We start from the raw sequence: 22,015 nt of genomic DNA on the forward strand, positions 1-22,015 counted from the left end.
CATGACTGATGAAACTATTCAATACACGAATATCTGAAGTGATCTTCAAGGGAGCAGAGTTTTCTGAAAAATATTGGTTCAAGATCTAAGAGAATTGGAAATGAATAATTTTTTTGTAACTACAAAGAATTGATAATTAGAAAACGAACCTTGATATTTGAAATAATTTTGAATTAGTCCAATTATGTATCCCGTTAGTTTGAGGGATACTTTCATTGAAGTGAAAAGAGTTTCAGATCTACAGTAAATTCACCTCTTATCCGAGGCCCTCCCATAGACACGAGATACATAGATACATGACCTTCCAAAGATTTATTTCCTTCCAAGATTTTATTTCCGAGTCTTCTACACACAAAAGATCTGCCAAAAGTCTTCCAAAATATGGGAGACAGAAAACGGTTCAAGATCTTCTGGGAAGATGCTATATATGTCCTCTATCCGTGGAAAGCAATTATGAAACCTTCAATCGACTCGAAATTAGCAATGTTTTCGAAAACGTCTCCCAGAGATTTTGCATTAATAGTAGGTTTTTAAAGAAGTTCTCTATAGTTAATGATCTTCGATTGTGAGAAGATTCTTTATATGTCCTCTATCCGTGGGAACCGATTATAAAACCTTCAATCGACTCGAATCGACTTCAGAGAATTTGAATCAGTAGTAGATCTTTAAGAGATCCTCTATAGATAGGGACTGTTTGGAAGGCTTCTTCCAATTGAAAAGAGAGGTCTTCAAAAGATAGAAAATACTCAGAAGTCCTTAGAACTTGTGGAAGTTCTTAAAATCTTCAACTTTGTGTAAATCCTTTCAAAGATTATTAGAGAGAACATCTATGCATGGCCTTTAATAGAAAGATGATCTTATAGGGATCTTCAGAGGATCAACACTTGAAAGACCTGCCTGAGCTTATATAGAAGACCTTAATGTCCGATTTGGATTGTCTTCAGTAAATGCAATTTTTCAGTGGTCTTTTTATACCCTACACCACATAGTGGTAAGGGTATTATGTCTTTGTGCATTTGTTTGTAACATGGAGAAGGAAGCGAGATAGACCCATAGTTACTTTTGAGGATCTCCATAGAATCACTTTCTAAGTTGATTTATGCATGTCAGTCCGTCTGTCCGTCTGTACATGTATTCTTGTGAACAAAATGCAGGTCGCATTTATTATCCGATTGAGATGAAATTTTCCATACAACATTTGTTTGGTCCAAGGACGAACCCTATAGAAATTGGTGAGAATCGGTTAAAATTTAGATATAGCTCCCATATTAATCTTCGTCCGATTTGCCTACTATTGTGCACCAAACGCGTAATATCAGCCCGAATAGTATGGAATTTTGCACATACAACCAAATTAGGCCTGAAAATAAGTATGCCAAATTTGATTGAAATCGGTTCAGATATAGCTATAGCTCCCATATATATTGTTCATCCGATTTGTTATTTTTGTCCTCCGCAGCCGTAATATGCACTCTGTAACAACAATATTTGGGGAAATATATCAAATGCAGTTTAGAAATACCTTTGCTAAATTTTATCGAGATCGGTTCAGATTTGGATATAGCTCCCATATATAACTTCGTCCGATTTACCTTTTATGGTACACCAAACGTCTAATATTTGCCAAAATGGGATGGAATTAGGCACATGCTATCGAATTGAGTCTAGAACATAGTACGTCAAATTTGGTGAAGATCGGTTCAGATATAGCTATAGCTCCCATATATAACTTCGTCCGATTTACTTTCTATTGTACACCAAACGTCTAATATTTGCCCAAATGGGATGAAATGTCGCACATGCGACCGAATTGAGTCTAGAAGCTAGTATGTCAAATTTGGTGAAGATCGGTTCAGATTTGGATATAGCTCTTATATATATTTTTCATCCGATTTGTTATATTTGTTACCCACAGCCGTAATATGCACTCCGTAAAAACGATATTCAGGGAAATATATCAAATGCAGCTCAGAAATATCTTTGCCAAATTTTATCGAAATCGGTTCAGATTTGTATATAGCTCCCATATATATCTTTATCTGATTTCGAATTAATTTTGCACCAAATGGGCAATAAAAGTCCGAATTTAAAAGATTCAAATGCTTCGGCATATTTAGTCCTATGAACTTTAAATTACAATTATAATCGTAGCGTGTATGATTAAATTCTCCCATAAAATCTTTTAATTGTTATGTGGAGCTCTACAAAATTAGCAAAGTGGTGTAGGGTATCATAAAATCGCCCCGCCCGACTTTAAGACTTTCTTTACTAGTTTTTCGATAAAAAAGTCCATACTCTATGTATGGTTAATCAAAATGCCCCACGAAGAATAATTTTTGAAGGTTAGTGTCAAAGAAGAAATTATTCCACATCAAATTTCACTATAAGTTACCAAAGAAACGAAATCTCTATTTATATTATATACTAAGAAAATATTTACACCAATGTTGCCAAAAAAAACGAAAATTTTTTATAATTTTTGGATCAACTTTTCCTCGCTCTTCTTCGTGTTGATGCATGAATATAATATAAAATTTCATTTTAGGCAAAAAGTCTCAAAAGAAGAAATATTCTTCTCAAAATTACACCTAAATTCTCAGAATAAACGATATGTCTATGTTTATTAGCTTTTAAGGAAATTGCATTCGAATTTTATATATTTTAAGTGAAAATTGTGTGTTTATGGTTTTTACTTCTAATTTAATACTTTTAACTTCTAAGCAAAAATCTCCCTTACTTCTTCATTTTTTGGGGAAAGTGTCAATGGCAGAAATATTGTAAAACTGTTTCAATGTTTTTCTTTTATCCTTGGTCATACGCAAAGGAACTCTAGTATTTTGAGATATATTCCGCAACGTATAATATTAGGTTTTTTGAACCCTTTTTTTATCTTGAATAATTAAAAAAAAAACGATTTCCTCTTTTTCCTCTAGTAACAATGGCATACGTTCCGGCATATGTAGTCCATCGTTCAACTGCGGTGCCAGCACTTCACAAAATTGTCAATCGATTATTGAACGCTATGAAGATCAGACACGACGTGATTTGGAACCACTGGAGCATGCCAACGATGGCGATGAACATCAAACGCTGAAACATATTGTATTACTTATTATATTGCTGTGCTCAATGTTTGTGGTGAGTATGGGTGTGGAGGAAAATTGGAGGGGGAAATTGAAAAAAAAAAATTAATTTCAAAATTTCATTTTTTTTTCAGGGTTTGGCTGTATCCATTTGGACCCTGGTAATGGAGGGAATGTCTGGCATCTATTTGGAATTGAGTTTCTTGGATGCTTTCCTCAATTTCGGACAAAGTTTAATTGTAATGGCTGTGTTTATAGGAGATATTGGAGAGTTCTTGCAACCCTTGGTTAAATTGTGGCGTAAAATATGGTAAGTTTGGGGACTACTTTTCAAAATATTTATACCCTACACCACAAGGTGGTCAGGGTATTATGTCTTTGCGCATTTGCTTGTAAAAGGCAAAAGGAAACGGGATAAACCCACAGTTCCTTTTGATGATCTGCATAGAATCACATTCTGAGTCGATTTATGCATTTCCATATATTTTTGTAAACAAAGTACAGGTCGCATTTATTAACCAATCCAGATGAAATTGTGCACAAGTGATTTGTTTGGCCGAAGGACGAACCCTATTGAAATTGGAGATAATCGGTAAAAAATCGGACATAGCTCCCATACATATCTTTGTCCGATTTGCCTTCTATTGTGCACCAAACTTTTAATATTAGCTCAAATAGGATGGAATTTTGCATATACGACCAAATTAAGCCTGGAAATAAGTGTGCCAAATTTGATCGAAATCGGTTCAGATATGGCTATATCTCTCATATATATTTTTCATCCGATTTGATATTTTTGTACTCCGCAGACGTAATATGCACTCTGTAACAAAGGTATTAGGGGAAATATATCAAATGCAGCTCAGAAATACCTTTCCCAAATGTTATAAAGATCGATTCAGATTTGGATATACCTCCCACATATATCTTCGTCCGATTTGCCTTTTATTTTGCACCAAACGTGTAATTTTAGCCCAAATGTATCCGATTTTATTTAAACTTGATACATCGTAATATTATTGTCAAACTTAGATCAAGTTCGGAGATGGGCTATATAGGTCCACTCCTCTGGTGCCTCCACAACAAAATGTCAACATTTTCAAAAAAAAAAAAAAAATATTGCACTGAAAGAGACAGGATAATCCGATTTTACTCCAACTTTGCAAATCCTAATATTTACATCACTACTATGCTATGTCAGGAGCGAAACTTCACAACATTGGTCTACTCCATAAGGTACATCCCACACAAAGGGTTAAAATTTTGAATAATTATAACTCTTATAAAAATGTGATATAAGAGTCCGGTCGTCTTAAAATTACACACATCACAATATATTTATTAACCCAAGATCTGGTGTGAAGATGAAATATATCAGTCCACTCCTTCTGGTACCTCCCCCACAAAGGGTCAAAATTTTGAATATTCATGAAGCTCATAGAATGCGAAATTAAAATCCGATTCCATTCAGACTTGGCTCATCTCAATATTTTCATCAACACAAGGTCTGTTATAAAGATGGTAGAAATCGGACCATTCCTTCTGGTACTTCCCCCACAAAGGGTCAAAGTTTTGAATAACAAAAACGATCATAAGATCCGAATTATGCGATCGGTTCTATAAATATTTCACACATGGCATGATTTCTACTAACACAAGATCTGCAGTGAAGATGGGATATATCGGTCCACTCCTTCTGGTACCTCCCCACAAAGGGTCAGAATTTTGAATATCCATGAACCTCATAAAACACGAAATTAACATCCGATTCCATTCAGGATTGGTACATCACAATATTTCCACCAAAACAAGATCTGTTACAAAGATAGTAGAGATCGGACCACTCCTTCTGGTACCTTCCCCGCAAAGGGTCAAAATTTTGAGTATACATTAGGCTCATAAAACGGGAAACTAAAATCCGATTCCATTCAGACTTGGTACATCTCAATATTTCCACCAAAACAAGATCTGTTATAAAGGTGGTAGAGATCGGACCATTCCTTCTGGTACCTCCCCCACATAGGGTTAAAGATTTTGAAAAACAAAACTCTCAAAGAAAGCGAAATAAGTATCCAACTGTAATATTTATATCAGTCTTAGGTCAGATACGAATTGGTCAATATTGACCAAGTGCTTCGGAACCTTCCCCATAAAGGGTCAAGTGTTTGAATAATCATAATTTATTTTACTTTTTTTATATTTTTTATAAAAACTATTTCAAAATGTATTTTTAATGAATTTATATTTTTAATCGTTTTTTTTTCAGGTATGGTGCTAATGTTGTCACATTGCCCCACTGGTCCCAGGTTAGCCAGGAGACAAAGCACATTTGCGAGCAATTTAGAACACATCACTTGGAGAATTGCAAGAAAGACATTGCCAAGGATCGCAGGTAAGATTTTCAACCAAAAAACTATTTTCAAAATGGAATATTTTAATTATCCAAAATTATTACTTTTTCCAGATGGCGCATCAAAACCTATCGCAAAGTATTCTATGGCTGCGAATTTGTCGATTGGCTCATTGAGGTTGGCCTCTCGAAAGATCGCCTTGAGGCTGTCCATTATGCCAAACATTTGGTCAATGGCCGGGTGTTGCGTCACATCAACAATGTCTATCATTTCGAGGATAAACAATTATTGTATAATTTCTGTAGTCGCATATAAAATGTTGTCGGTCGGTCACAAAAACCAGACAATAATCACAAGTGAAATATGTCACAAAAAAACAAAGAATCATCTTTATTTATATCTATATATACCATATTATTATACATATAGTTTGAAAATGTTTTTCTTTCAAAGCTGTGATTTGTTTTACTTTTAGTTTAAATTTTTTTAATTATTAATTCTTATTTTTTATTTTTTATTGATAAGTTTCACAAATTGTTTTAGAATTATTATTTTTTCTAATTAGTTATCGATTGCAAAGCAAACTTTACAACAAAACACATTTTTGTAAAACATAATGTCTTTTGGTTTCTTCTTACTCTTGATAATTGCAATATTTTTTATTTAGAAAAAAAAAACACAAATTTTAGTAAAACATAAACCAATTACTTCTTCTTTCTTTTGATAATTGTAATATTCTATTTAGAAATTTTCAGAAATATTTAGAAATTTTAAAAATTTCATTTCTAAAGGAACCTAAAATTGCGAAATTTACTTTAATAAAGTAAAAGACTTTGTACTTTCTTTTTCTTTTCCAAAAAAAGCAATTCAATTTATGTTATGTTAGCTGGCCTATATAATTTTTATGTAAAGAATTTTTCTTTCTTTAAAAATAATCATTAAAAAATTATTTTTGAAAAAAAAAATCCATAAAAATAATCATCAAACAAAACATTGTACAAATTCTATTTTAAATAAATAAATTCTTCAAGCGCATCTTGTTATGAGAACACCCAAGTATATTATTTTTTTTTTTATTATTTTTCATGATTGAAAATATAATTTTTATATTATTTGATTAAAAGCAAAGTTTAATATCAATTTAAAGAAAAAATTATTAAAAATAACATAAATTAAAAAAAAATTATAGGTGATCCAGAGTTTACATATGTGTATTCCATAAGGAGTTGAAGACGAAAAGAATTTATAAAGTAATTGTTAGGTCGTCCTCATAATGGCTAACTTAGCTTTTTTTGTATTTTTGGTTTCTATGGTTATTATAACATTATGTAAGTTATTGAATATTCAGATCTCAGAAAAATAGTGTTTCTATTGCCCTATCGGTGATCAGACCTTGAAAAATTTCATGAGAGATTTTTGAGAATACGGATAATAGAAAATGAGTGGAATCAAACTGGGATAATAGATGCATTTTTCGATTTTTATTTATTTATTGTTATTATTTCTTCTTTTTTCGATCAAGATGCTAAAACAAAATTGCCTTGAATCTTCGAGATTGAGTGAATTGAAGACCTAATGATTTTATGGAAAGTAATTAATTTCTAACTTGAAGTCATTAACTATATTTCTATAACGATGGGGAAAATAAAATTCAATTGGATGTTCAAATGTATTTAAGATGTAATAAGGTTTTTGGAGATTTCGTCTAATGGCTAGAGAGAGAGGGTATATATCATTTGATACGGTCAAAACGTATGTCATCGAAATAACGGTTTTAGACCCTAGGTCTCTTTGGACCAAATCCGTTTCAGGACACTTGGAGTCGATCTAGCGATGTTCGTTCGTCGGTCTGTCTGCCTCTCTGTCTGTCTGGCTGGTGCGCACGATAACTCTCGAAAGGAGTATCCGATTTGATCCAAATTTGGTACATCGTATTATTATTGCAAAACTTATATCGAGTTCGGAGATGGGAAATATCGGTCCACTCCTTCTGGTACCTTCCCCACAAAATGTCAACACTTTTAAAGAAAATAATTTACTGCAATAATAATTACTTACTACTGAAAGTATAATTCGATTTTGCTCCCACTTTGCAAATCCTAATATTTGAATCAGTGCTAGGTCTGGTGAGAAAATGGACAATATCGGTCCCCATTCATCCAGCAAACTCCACACAAAAGGTCAAAATTTTGAATAATTATAACTCTTTCAAAATGTGATGTAAGTGTCCGATTGTATTCAAATTAAAAAATCAATATTTTCGTTTCAATCATAAAACACGAAATTAACATTCGATTCCATTCAAACTTGGCATATCTCAAAATTTCTATCAACACAAGATCTATTATAAAAATGGTAGAGATCGGACCCTTCCATCTGGTACCTTTCCCACAAAGGGTCAAAGTTTTGAATAACCAAAACGTTAATAAAATCCGAAATAAGCATCCGGTTCACTTCAAATTACACACATCACAATATTTTTGTAAGTCCACGGTCAGATATAATTCATTTGAAGTTGTAAATACACCCCAATTTGTATTGAAATAAATATTTTGAAATTCCTAGATCTAGAATTGCGGGAGAGAAATATGGAAATTCAATTAGGAGAATAAAAAATATGAAGGGGCGACGAACGAGCATCTTTCGAATTTTGTGATGAGGGGTGTTAGTGGTATAATATGGTTTCGTATCTATGGTTTAGGTAGCTAAAATTATTATGTCTTCCTCGGAGAAGTAATTGAGCATAGCAATTCTGATCTCTCCAATTATTAGAATAAATATCATCACAATTGGAATTAATGACCTGAATTTTTTTCTTTTTTTTTGAAAATTTTGGGAGTTTTGCCTTCGCGACAAACTTAGATCGAGTGCGGAGATAGACAATATCAGTCCACTCTTTCTAGTACCAACCCTCCAAAAAGGGAAAGTCTTTCAAAGAAAATAATTTACCTAAAGGAAAAATATAGGATTATCCAATTCAAATCCAAATCCAAAAAATTGTTCAAATCGCAATATTTGTATCAGTGCGAGGTCGATGCGAGAATGGTACATTTCGGTCCTCTCCTCTTTCCTATTAAGGGCCCAATTCCAATGATAGGTAACTGCCCACCCAAATGGTACCTCCCCCATCTGGTAATGGAATATACATTTTAGAATTTCTTTAAATTTAAAATTTTAAAACATTATTATAAGTACTAGATGAGTTGGGATACTTCGGTCTACTATATCTGGTACCTTACGCGTATTGAAACATTTTCCTACAATTTACCACATATCTCATATAAAGTGAAGGAAATAGTCGATATAGTCCCAATCTGGCACGTTGTAATATTTATATCAGACTTAGATGAGGTCTAACTTTGTGCTATGTCAGGCCCACTACTTATGTGACCTCCCCCACAAAGGGATTAACATTTTGAATAATCACTGCAAATTTCATACATTCCAATATTTCTACCAACACAAGATCTGGTGTGAATATGAAATGAAGTGGAACACAAATGACCAAAACTCAATGATATTTCATTAAACTTCGCAAGACGCTATACTTTCACCTACATTAGATCTGGTGTGAATATGAGATTTATGCTCCATTTTTTAAAGGACAAACGTTGATTTTTTTAAGGACCAGCGTGGAGTTAATAAAATATTTTTTTTTTCAAGTATCAATAAACGCGAATTCTTAAGGAATTTTTTATCCAAAGGCCAATAAACTGGATTTTTTTAAGAATAATTTTTGAAGAACTATGTGGGTTTTTTTAAATATTTTTTTTAGGGAAGTTTTTAGGATGTATTTTCCAAGGGCCAATAATCTTGAAGAATAATTTTTGAACTTCCAAAGTATGTGGACTTTAAAGAAAATTTCAAGGTCCAAATGAACGTGGATTTTTTAAAAATATTTTTCAAGGACTAATGAACGTGAATTTTTTAAAATATATATATTAAAGGACCAATGAGCTTGAACTTTTAACAAATATTTTTCAAGGGCCAATGAACGTGGATTTAAAAGAAAATATTTTTCAAGTAGAAATGATCGTGGATTTTAAAGAATTATTTTTTTAAGGACCGATGAACGTGAATTTAAAAAAATAATTTTCAAGGACCAATGAACGTAGATTTTAAAAAATATTTTTCATTTCACGTGGATTTTTAAAAAATATTTTTCAAGGACCAATGATCGTGGATTATTAAAAAATCTTTTTTAAGGATCAATGAACTTGGTTATTCAGGGACCAATGAAGACGGATTTTTAAAAAAAATAATTTTCAAGAACGAACGAACGTGGAAAATATTTTTCAAAAATATTTCTGAAGGACCAATGAACTTGGATTCTTAAAAAAATATTTTTCAAGGACCAATGAACTTCAATTTAATTGGATTTAAAAAAAAAAAAAACAAATTTTTAAGGTCCAATGAACGTGGATTTATAATTTTTTTTTGTAGAACCAATGAACGTGGATTAAAAAAAAAAACAAATTTCTCAAGGTTCATTGAACGTGGATTTAAAAAAAAATAAATTTTTCAAGGTCCTATGAACGTGCATTTTTATAAAATATTTTTCAAGATCCAATGAACGTGTATTTTTAATAAAGAATTTTCAAGATCCAATGAACGTGTATTTTTAATAAAGAATTTTCAAGGTCCAATGAACATGGATTTTTAAAAAAATAAATTTTTCAAGGTCCAATGAACATGGATTTTTAAAAAAAATAAATTTTTCAAGGTCCTATGAACGTGGATTTTAAAAAGTATTTTTCAAGGTGAACGTGGATTTAAAAACGTGAACTTGTTTAAAAAAAAAAAAAACAAAATTTTCAAGGTCCAATGCACGTGGATTTAAAAAAAAACAAAATTTTCAAGTCCAATAAACGTGGATTTAAAAAAAAAACAAAATTTTCAAGGTCCAATGAACGTGGATTTAAAAAAAAACAAAATTTTCAAGGTCCAATGAACGTGGATTTTTAAAAAAGTATTTTTCAAGGTCCAATGAACGTGGATTTAAAAAAAACTAAATTTTCAAGGTCCAATGAACGTGAATTAAAAAAAAAACAAAATTTTCAAGGTCCAATGAACGTGAATTAAAAAAAAAAACAAAATTTTCAAGGTCCAATGAACGTGGATTTTTAAAAAAATATTTTTCAAGGTCCAATGATCATGGATTTAAAAAAACAAAATTTTCAAGGTCCAATTAACGTGGATTTTTAAAAAATATTTTTTAAGGACCAATGATCGTTGATTTTTAAAACATTTTTTCAAGGACCACTAATCGTGGATTTTTAAAAAATATTTTTCAAGGACCAATGATCGTGGATTTTTAAAAAATATTTTTTAAGGACCAATGATCGTGGAAAAAGGAAAAAAGTTAACTCAATATTCGTTGTTTTTTCTCAAGGACACCTAGTTTCATCAAAAACTCTTATGATTTTTTTCCATCTAATTTGTTGTTCAATACTTGTCAATATTTTATTAAATTTGAATTTCATTTTTTTTTGATGTTTGTAACGAAATCTCCTGAAGTGTCCACAATTTAAGTTTGAAATGGCCGTACTCGTCGGTTTTATAAATTCAGACTTTCAAATCGATTAAATGTTTTTTTTTCAAAGATATTTTTGAATATTTCCCCCGTTGAAAATATATCTTTCTAATTTGATAAATAAAATATACATATTTTTTTAAATTAAATAGCAATCTATAAAAATAATAAATTTAATCTTCCTTTTTCAATTTAAGTCTAATGATTTTTTTCAATATTACCAATTTTTGCAGAAATTTCTAATAATTTGTTCATTTGTTTGAAATTAAAAAGCTGAATTACCAATATTTCATATTTGATAATGAATTATTTTTCAATAATTCTTCAAATTTAAATAATATTTTTTTTAATGTTATATATTAACAAATTAAAGTAATGTATACAAAGTAATTTACCTCAATTTTAAATAATATAAAAACTTAATTATTTAAAATTATTTTTCTTTAGAAAATTTCTTAATTTAAAATTAAATTTGTTGATAACCAAATAAACTAAATGCTGTGGCTTCATAACGAACACAAAACGTTAGGGAATATTTATAAAATTATTTTATGCATAAAAATATAAATTTTAGGCAATAATAAATATATTTTAAAAAATCCAAAAAAATATTGATACCAAATTATGCTTATATAAATTTTATTCAAAATGGAACCAAAAGTTATATTTATTTTAAAATTCCAAAAAATATACATAAATTATCATTAAAATTATATTTAAATTATTGAAATTTACAAACATTATGGTCACAAAGATGCTTATAAAGTAATAATAAAATAAAATTATATAGAACAACAATTTGCAATATACAAAAAAATAAATAAATAAAAAAAGAAACCAAACCAAACCTGCTGTGTTGTTTTAATTATTAAATTTTTAATTGAATTTATTTGACCTCCATTTCTGCCGTCATTTGCCATATATCGATGGAACATCTATTTGGGTTAACGAGAAAAGTTCTATTCGAAAATTATTGAAATAGATATCGACAGGCAGTAGTCAATTGTGGCAGCGCGGCATGGCATTGGATTTGTTTTGAAATTAAATCGTCAAGTTGTGGCTTTTGTTTTTTCTTTTCTTCACTTATATGGCAGATAGTAGTTCTATTGTTTTCGGGGTATTGAAATTCTAATGCGTTTATAAAAATATTTGCAAATAATGCGTATTTAAGCAAAATAAAAAGAATGTGCGAAGACAGTGCTATTGTTTTTCTAAAAATATTTTTAAAATCCCCTTTAGGGGGCAGAGATTGAGAAGAAGGGTGGAAGAGACAAAAACTAATATAAACTGGAAAACTTCCACGTTTATTGGTCGGAAGGTCCTTGAAAAATATTCTTTAAAAAGCAACTTTAATTGGTCGGACATCCTTGAAAAAATATTCTTTAAAAAATCTACGTTTAATCCTCTGTTGGTCCTTGAAAAAATATTCTTTAAAAAATCCACATTTGGTCCTCTGTTGGCCCTTGAAAAAATATTCTTTAAAAAATCCACGTTTGGTCCTCTGTTGGTCCTTGAAAAACTATTCTTTAAAAAATCGACGTTTATTGTTCAGAAGGTCCTTGAAAAACATTCTTTAAAAAATTGACGTTTATTGTTCAGAAGGTCCTTGAATAAATATTTTTTTAAAAAAACGTCCATTTTTTAGAAGGTTCTTTAAACAAAACCACGTTTATTGTTCAGAAGGTCCTTGAAAAATATTTATTATTAAAAATCCACGTTTATTTGGTCCTTGAAAAAAATATTCTTTAAAAAATCCACGTTTATTTGGTCCTTGAAAAAAATATTCTTTAAAAAATCCACGTTTATTTGGTCCTTGAAAAAAATATTCTTTAAAAAATCCACGTTTATTTGGTCCTTGAAAAAATATTCTTTAAAAAATCCACGTTTATTTGGTCCTTGAAAAAATATTCTTTAAAAAATCCACGTTTATTTGGTCCTTGAAAAGAAAATTCTTTAAAAAATCCACGTTTATTTGGTCCTTGAAAAAAATATTCTTTAAAAAATCCACGTTTATTGGTCCTTGAAAAAAATTTTCTTTAAAAAATCCACGTTTATTTGGTCCCTGAAAATTTTTTCTTTAAAAAATACACGTTTATTTGGTCCTTGAAAAGAAAATTCTTTAAAAAAAATCTACGTTTATTTGGTCCTTGAAAAGAAAATTATTTTAAAGAATCCACGTTTATTTGGTCCTTGAAAAGAAAATTATTTTAAAGAATCCACGTTTATTTGGTCCTTGAAAAGAAAATTATTTTAAAGAATCCACGTTTATTTGGTCCTTGAAAAGAAAATTATTTTAAAGAATCCACGTTTATTTGGTCCTTGAAAAAAATATTCTTTAAAAAATACACGTTTATTTGGTCCTTGAAAAAAATATTCTTTAAAAAATCCACGTTTATTTGGTCCTTGAAAAAAATATTCTTTAAAAAATACACGTTTATTTGGTCCTTGAAAAAAATATTCTTTAAAAAATCCACGTTTATTTAGTACTTGAAAAAAATATTCTTTAAAAAATCCACGTTTATTTGGTCCTTGAAAAAAATATTTTTTAAAAAACCAATTTTATTGGTCCTTGAAAAAATATTCTTTAAAAAATCCACATTTATTTGGTCCTTGAAAAAAATATTCTTTAAAGAATCCACGTTTATTTGGTCCTTGAAACAATTTTCTTTAAAAAAAACAATGTTTATTTGGTCCTTGAAAAAATTTTCTTTAAAAAATCCATGTTTACTTGATCCTTGAAAAGAAAATTCTTAAAAAATCCAGATTTATTGGTCCTTGAAAAGAAAATTCTTTAAAAGATCCACGTTTATTTGGTTGTTGGTCCTTGAAAAAATTATTCTTTAAAAAAATCCACGACCTTTGGTCCTTGAAAAAATCTTCTTTAAAAAATCCACGTTTATTTGGTCCTTGAAAAAAATATTCTTTAAAAAATCCACGTTTATTTAGTCCTTGAAAAAAATATTCTTTAAAAAATCCACGTTTATTTGGTCCTTGAAAAAAATATTTTTTAAAAAACCAATTTTATTGGTCCTTGAAAAAATATTCTTTAAAAAATCCACATTTATTTGGTCCTTGAAAAAAATATTCTTTAAAGAATCCACGTTTATTTGGTCCTTGAAACAATTTTCTTTAAAAAAAACAATGTTTATTTGGTCCTTGAAAAAATTTTCTTTAAAAAATCCATGTTTACTTGATCCTTGAAAAGAAAATTCTTAAAAAATCCAGATTTATTGGTCCTTGAAAAGAAAATTCTTTAAAAGATCCACGTTTATTTGGTTGTTGGTCCTTGAAAAAATTATTCTTTAAAAAAATCCACGACCTTTGGTCCTTGAAAAAATCTTCTTTAAAAAATCCACGTTTATTTGGTCCTTGAAAAAAATATTCTTTAAAAAATCCACGTTTATTTAGTCCTTGAAAAAAATATTCTTTAAAAAATCCACGTTTATTTGGTCCTTGAAAAAAATATTTTTTAAAAAACCAATTTTATTGGTCCTTGAAAAAATATTCTTTAAAAAATCCACATTTATTTGGTCCTTGAAAAAAATATTCTTTAAAGAATCCACGTTTATTTGGTCCTTGAAACAATTTTCTTTAAAAAAAAACAATGTTTATTTGGTCCTTGAAAAAATTTTCTTTAAAAAATCCATGTTTACTTGATCCTTGAAAAGAAAATTCTTAAAAAATCCAGATTTATTGGTCCTTGAAAAGAAAATTCTTTAAAAGATCCACGTTTATTTGGTTGTTGGTCCTTGAAAAAATTATTCTTTAAAAAAATCCACGACCTTTGGTCCTTGAAAAAATCTTCTTTAAAAAATCCACGTTTATCGGTCCTTGAAAAATATTCTTTAAAAAATCCACGTTTATTGAATGGAAGGTCCTTGAAAAAATATTCTTTAAAAATTCATGTTTATTGTTGGGAAGGTCCTTGAAAAAATATTCTTCAAAAAATCCTAAAGAAGTGTTTATTTGATTTATTTTGCCCTCCACTGTACCCAGAATTTATTATTTCAACCTTTGCTCGCAGATAAAAAAAGATTTAAGCTCCGCCATGTGTAAGCTGCATAATAAAATCTTGCAAATCTTATGGACATATGTATGCAAGTATATCCCAGGGTCCATTCTGGGCGCTTTACAGCAAAAAAGAAGAGGAAATGCTGCTGTTTATGGATGCATAGCTGGCTGGCTGGCTGGCTCGATGGATGGGCTGACACGATGGCCTGACTGGCCCACATGCATAGTAAAACAGCAACGCTTGATCGATATGGAGTGGCGGCATATTTTCGATAGGCTATTTTGGACTTATGGCGGTGACACGTTGCCTTTTTAGAGGCTCCATGAGAGCGGTCAGTATTTCGCAGCAACATTTTTGCATTTTTTTGCAAATGAACTCAAGCAAAACAATAAATTGACAAAAAACGAATTTAAAATTCAATTAGCACACACACACGTCTGTCCGTCCGTCCGTCCCTAAAATTGAGCTATGCTGAAAGAATTCTTCGGTGCGATTGCACTTTTGTTTAACGAATTCGCATCCAAAAACAGAATAGGAAAAATACAAATTTATTATTGTTGTTGTGTTCTTTGTTATTGTTGTTTTGATTTTGGAATTTGCAACGCATTCATCATACGCCTGGCATCCATCCATCCATCCGATCCACTCAGCCAGCCAGCAAGCCATTTATCCATCGAATTGGACAGCCATAAAATTGTTAATCTCTCCATTTTATAGTTTGATCACGTTTTTACAATCTGCATTTTTTTAGCTTTGTTTCGGACGTTCATTTGTTGTTTGGTCTTCCGAATAAATTAAAATAAAATAAGAAGAAGAAAAAAGAACAATAAGAAAATTTATTGTAAATTTAATTTTGAAATGATCTTTTGTTTGAACCGAGCTTTTGTTGTTCTCTGCGCAAACGATCGATTAAAATTAAATTAAAAATGCAATTTAAAAAAAATAATATTTTTGAGATTTATTGATTTCGAAATGTTTGGAAGAGGGTTTGCTGGATGAAAATTGGGGACTGAGCAGGGCAGTATACAGGGTGAGATAAAAAAACTGCAACGAGGGCAAACGCCATAATTTTTACATTTTTTTTTTTAAATTTTCTTGAAATAAAATTTTTAAAATTTAGGAAATAGCATCAAATTTTAGAATAAATTTAGATTTGTTCGAATTGGTCACCTTTGGCACGAATTATGACCTTCAAACGGCCAATGAAACCGTCACATGCTGCGAATGTTGCTCTGCGGTATTTTGGCCCATTCCCGGCGAAGCGCTTTATAACGAGTGGTTTTAACTAAGGCTGAGATAAGCTCAGACGCTGCCAGGGTCGGCCTAGGGACCCATCAACCTTAAGTGAAACACGAGTGCTTATAACTTCAATATTTATTATAATACTCTGGTGTCTACAGGACGAATAATATGTGAGGAATCAGGATTGGGTATGATGCTCTGCTAGATGTTTTGATGATAACCGGATGTCGTTCCGATGGTAACCGGGCTATAACCGCCGATTCGTCGGTGTTCGGATGCTGTCGGCTCAGGGGGGTGGTTGACGTAAGGTTCGGCTCTGTACCCTTCGATGGCTGTCGATTCGGCAGTAGTCGGATATGTGACTTGGCCCTGTGGCAATCGGCTCGGTTTTTCACTACTCGAATTACGGTCGGATCTGGTAATCGGTTGGCCGTCGGGTCGAGGAAATCGAGTAGCTGTCGGTTCGGAAGTTTTCGTGTGTCTGTGGCTTGCCTTGCGCTAATCGGATTATGGTCGACTCGGTGTAATCGGGCGGCTGTCGGGTAGGTGTAATCGGGTAGCTGTTGGTTCGACAAACGTCGGGTTGTGCGACTGTGCTCTGCACAATTCATCTTTGCTGTGAGGACAGTGATCGGTTAGTGGGAGCTGGCTAAGAGCATTAAGCTGGCTGTGAGCTTGAGCTGGCTAAGAGCTGGGTGCGTGCTAAGCGCTGAGAGCTCGCTAAGAGCTTGGAACTTCTTAGAAGCTGGGAGCTTGTTAAGAAGCTGGGAGCGTGCTAAGCGCTGGAAGCTCATTAAGAGCTGAGAGCTTGTCACAAGCTGGGAGCGAGCTAAGCGCTGAGAGCCCACTACGGGCTGGGAGCTTGTTAAAAGCTGGGAGCGTACTAAGCGCTGAGAGCTCACTAGGAGCTGGGAGCTTGTTAGAAGCTGGGAGCTTGTTACGAAGCTGGGAGCTTGTTAAGAAGCTGGGAGCGTGCTAAGCGCTCAGAGCTCACTAAGAGCTGGGAAATTGTTAGAAGCTGGGATTTTATTAAGAAGCTAGGAGCGTGCTAGGTGCTGGAAGCTCACTAAGAGCTGGGAGCTTGTTAAGAAGCTGGGAGCGTGCTAAGCGCTGAGAGACCACTAAGGGCTGGGAGCTTGTTAAATGCTGGGAGCGTGCTAAGAGCTCACTAGGAGCTGGGAGCTTCTTAGAAGCTGGGGTCTTATTAAGAAGCTGGGAGCGTGCTAAGCGCTGAGAGCTCACTAAGAGCTAGATCGAATTGTGGCTAACTAGTAACGAGATTGCGGACGCGTCACACGTCTGTTCGTACTCTGTCGGCTATTGATCGACCACTCTCGGTTGAAATGTCGAATATATTAAAATATTCTGGAGGGTGTATTACAGCCTTGGCATGCAAAGATTTTGGCCGCAGACCTTGGACATTCCAACAGGACTCAGCACCATCACACGAAAAACGCGCCACCCAAGAATGGTAACAAAAAGAGGTTCCTCGCTTCATTTCCCGTGCACAATGGTCCTTGAAAAGAAAATTCTTTAAAAAATCCACGTTTAATAATTGGAAGGTCCTTGAAAAGAAAATTCTTTAAAAAATCCACGTTTAATAATTGGAAGGTCCTTGAAAAGAAAATTCTTTAAAAAATCCACGTTTAATAATTGGAAGGTCCTTGAAAAGAAAATTCTTTAAAAAATCCACGTTTAATAATTGGAAGGTCCTTGAAAAGAAAATTCTTTAAAAAATCCACGTTTAATAATTGGAAGGTCCTTGAAAAGAAAATTCTTTAAAAAATCCACGTTTAATAATTAGAAGGTCCATGAAAAGAAAATTCTTTAAAAAATCCATGTTTAATAATTGGAAGGTCCTTGAAAAGAAAATTCTTTAAAAAATCCACGTTTAATAATTGGAAGATCCTTGAAAAGAAAATGTTTTAAAAAAATCCACGTTTATTGGTCATTTGGTTCTTGAAAAACAAATTCTTTAAAAATTCTACCAAAATCTCCGGATACCAATCCGTTGGACTATTGTGTCTGGAGTATTTTGGAAAGCGAGGTTGACAATAAAAAAATACTAAAGTGTCGATCACTTCAGGTAAGCCGGGAATGGGCCAAAATACCGCAGAACAACATTCGGTTTCATTGGCCGTTTAAAGGCCATAATATGATGTTTTTTCCGACATTTATTTGCTTTCATTCAATAAAATTTAAAAAAAAATTAAAAATTATGGCGTTTGAGTTTGTTGCAGTTTTTTATCTCTATCTATCTCTATCTGTATTCCCAAAAATTGCTCATAACTCATATGAAGTACAGGCAATAGTCGATATAGTCCAAATCTGACACGTTGTAGTATTTATATCAGTCTTAGATCAGGTACGAATTGGTCAATATTGGCCAACTGCTTCGGAACCGCCCCCAAAAGGGTCAAAGTTTGAATAATCATAACTCAAGGCTGATACTATTTTACTTTTTTTTTTTTTTTTTTGAAAATTTCGACCTTTTGTGGGATGTGGTACCAGAAGAAGTGGACCGATATTGCCCATCTCCGAACTCGGTCTCAGTTTGATAATAATACTATCATGTACAAAGTTTAGACCAAATTGCATACTCCCTTCGAGTGTTATTGTGCGCAGCAGTCAGCAGGATCGCTAGATCGACTCCGAATGGCACGTTTTGGCCGTATATACCCTCTGTAGCCATATGACTTTGGGCATAAAAATTAATTTGAATAGCATAGAGACCTTAAGAACACAAGGTTCCTTACAGGAAATTTTGAACGAAATTCTTTTCTTTTCAAGAATCTACACCCCCTTTCCAATTCCACCAATTCAAACTACAACCACAAATTCGCGTCTAAATAAGTCACATAAGTTTTCCAAAAATCCATCTCCCGGAATGGCCCGGAATTATTTTACCATGGTCTATTTATCATTGGTTTTTATGGCCTCCTAACAATTTAATTACCATTAAACAAATTGAAATGGGATTGCACAAAGCCAAAAAAAAATTATAATTCGCACAAAACACAAACTCATTAACCCAAATTAGTAACACTCGAAAATATGCAAAATTTATTCCGCTTTTAAGGAAGGGAGGGAGGAGGTTTTGAATGAATTCACATTTAGCCAAAATTTGTTTTTTTTTTTGGTAAACAAAAATTCCAATGGAAATATTTTCGTGACGTATGATCAACAAATTTGGCTAATTAAAGAACTGTGGAAAAATTATTACGTATACGCCATGGAGCCTGGGTGGGGGGACAGTGGGGGAGAGTGGGGTGTGGGGTGTGGGATATTTCCATATTCGGTACTATTTTTAGTGGCAAGTGTAGAACACCCAAGGCGAAATGTTTGAATGTGTTTGCAATGGTGTTGGTAATAAACACTTTCTCTCTCCCTCTTTCTCTCTCTCTCTCTCCCTGTCATACAGAGACACACTTTGGAACAAAAGCACACACACACACCCCCACAGAAATGAGAAATCATCCATGAATTACAAATAAATAGTCCATTTCGAAGGGTAATCGTTAATCCTCTTAACGGGGGAGAGCAATGACCTTTGCTTTTTTGGGTCATATTGCTGTTTAATGGAGTCGAGAGGGGGTAAGCATTGCTGCCGAACATAAATAAAAGGAAATTCAAATTACCCATACACTCTCACAAGCTACAGGTGGTGGAAAATAGGCAGCATGGTAGTAGAGAGGTCAATAACGCCTCCTCTCCTCACCTCTTACCAATGATTTATTAAAGTCATGTGCATCGAATTAATCGTTAACTCTAGTCTTATTTAATTGTTTAATAATATTTACAATTGAATAGATAGCATTTTATTCGCATGGTGCAACATAAAAACATGTTTATTTTAGCCTTCGTAATTGTCAGATAAGTGGTTAATAATCTAAGCGGGGAATTTTTACAACATGGAACTAGCAGAGCTGAACACTTGAAAATTTTTGCGAAAAAATAAATGTTCTTCAGCACAAGGTGGTCAGGGTATTATGTCTTTGTGTCTACGTTTTGTAACAGGCAAAAGGAAACGAGATAGACCCATAGTTCCTTTTGATGATCCGCCTAGAATCGCATTCTGAGTCGATTTTTACATGTCCGTCCATCCGTCTGTATGTCCATGTATTTTTGTAAATAAAGTACAGGTCGCATTAATTGCCCGATCCAGATGAAATTTTGTACAAATCATTTGCTTGTGCCCAAGGACGAACCCTATTGAAATTGGAGAAAATCGGTCAAAATTTCGATATAGCTGCCATACATATCTTCGTCCGATTTGCCTTTTATTGTGCACCAAAACGTCTTATATTAGCCCAAATTGGATGGAATTTAGCGCCTAGAAACAAATATGTAAAATTTGGTAGAAATCGGTTCAGATATAGCTATAGCTCCCATATATATTGTACATCCGATTTGTTATTTTCATCCTCTACAGCCTTAATATGCACTCTGTTACATCGATATTTGGGAAATATATCAAATACAGCACAGAAATATCTTTCCGGTTCAGATTTTGATATAGCTCCCATATATATATCTTTATCCGATTTCAAGTTTAAATGGAGTGAATTTTGGCAAATCCGACTGAATTCATTATAGAAACAAGTACTTCAAAATTGCTGGAAATCGGTTTTGTCGACAGATGTATACCCTCAGCCAATGTTCGATTATTTAAATATATTCTGCCTTGTGCTATGATTATTCAAATTTTTGACCCCCCCCCTAGGTTCCCAAGGAATGGAATGAAATGTGAAGAGAGTCGGGTGCTCATTTCGCTTTCTTTGATCGTTTTGTTTTCCAAAATCTTGTACCCTATGTGGGAGAGGTACCAGAAGAAATGATCCGATCTCTGCCATCTTTACAATAGACCTTGTGTTGTTAAAAATTTTGGGATTTTGTGAACTTTAAGGATTTTGACGCTTTTTGGGTTTGGAAGTTCCTGAAGATGTGGACCGATATATTCCATCTTCACGGCAGATGTTGTTTTAGTAGAAATAATGGGATGTGTGAAATATGAAGAGAACTGGATGCTTATTTCGGACATTATGATCGTATAGGTTATTCAAAACGTTGAACCTTTGTAGGGTAGGTACCAGAGGAAATGGTTCGACATCTACCATCTTTATACCAGATCTCGTGTTGAAGGAAATATTGAGATGTAACAATTATGAATGGAATCGGATGTTAATTTTGCGATTTATGAGATTCATGAATATTCAAAATGTTGATGCTTTGTGGGGGAGGTACCAGAAGAAGTGGACCTGCTCTTGCGTTAATAACAACATTGTGATATCTGTAATTTGAGGAGAACCGGATACTTATTTGGGATTTTTGATCGTTTTGGTTATTTAAAACTCTGACCCTTTGTGGGGGAGGTGCCGGAAGGTATGGTCCGATCTCTACCATCTTTATAACAGATCTTGTTCTGATAGAAAAATTGAGATGTGCCACGCCTGAATGGAATCTGATGTGAATTTCGTGTTTTATGAGGTTCATGAATATTCAAAATGTTGGGCTTTTGTGGGGGATGTACTAGAAGGAGTGAGCCGATATACTCCATCTTCGTACCAGACTTTCGGTTAGTAAAAATATTTGAATGTGTGAAATTTGAAGACAATCGCACTCTTGCATCACATTTTATAAGAAGTATAATTATTTAAAATTTTGACCCTTTGTGGGGGACGTATTTGAGGGAGTGGACCGATATTGTGCCTTGTCCCGCACCTAACCTAGCATTGATGCAAATATTAGGATTTGCAAAGTTGGAGCAAAATCGGATTGTCCTCTCTCTTTCTGT

General features: G+C 32.7%; 1 protein-coding gene across 1 annotated transcript in view; it reads left to right on the forward strand.

Annotated features, from left to right (window-relative positions):
• The window catches only part of LOC101897195 (integral membrane protein GPR155), a 59,975-nt gene extending 53,485 nt beyond the window's left edge, over nucleotides 1-6,490 (forward strand). Inside the window, exons 11-14 of the mRNA XM_059119449.1 lie at nucleotides 2,934-3,138; nucleotides 3,218-3,393; nucleotides 5,350-5,475; nucleotides 5,548-6,490. Coding sequence (XP_058975432.1) covers nucleotides 2,934-3,138; nucleotides 3,218-3,393; nucleotides 5,350-5,475; nucleotides 5,548-5,749 — 709 coding nt within the window. The 3' untranslated portion in view covers nucleotides 5,750-6,490. The remainder of the gene's footprint in view (nucleotides 1-2,933; nucleotides 3,139-3,217; nucleotides 3,394-5,349; nucleotides 5,476-5,547) is intronic.
• The last annotated feature ends 15,525 nt before the right edge of the window (nucleotides 6,491-22,015 follow it).

Source organism: Musca domestica, unplaced genomic scaffold, assembly GCF_030504385.1.
Source record: "Musca domestica strain aabys unplaced genomic scaffold, Musca_domestica.polishedcontigs.V.1.1 15, whole genome shotgun sequence".
Classification (NCBI taxonomy): domain Eukaryota; kingdom Metazoa; phylum Arthropoda; class Insecta; order Diptera; family Muscidae; genus Musca; species Musca domestica.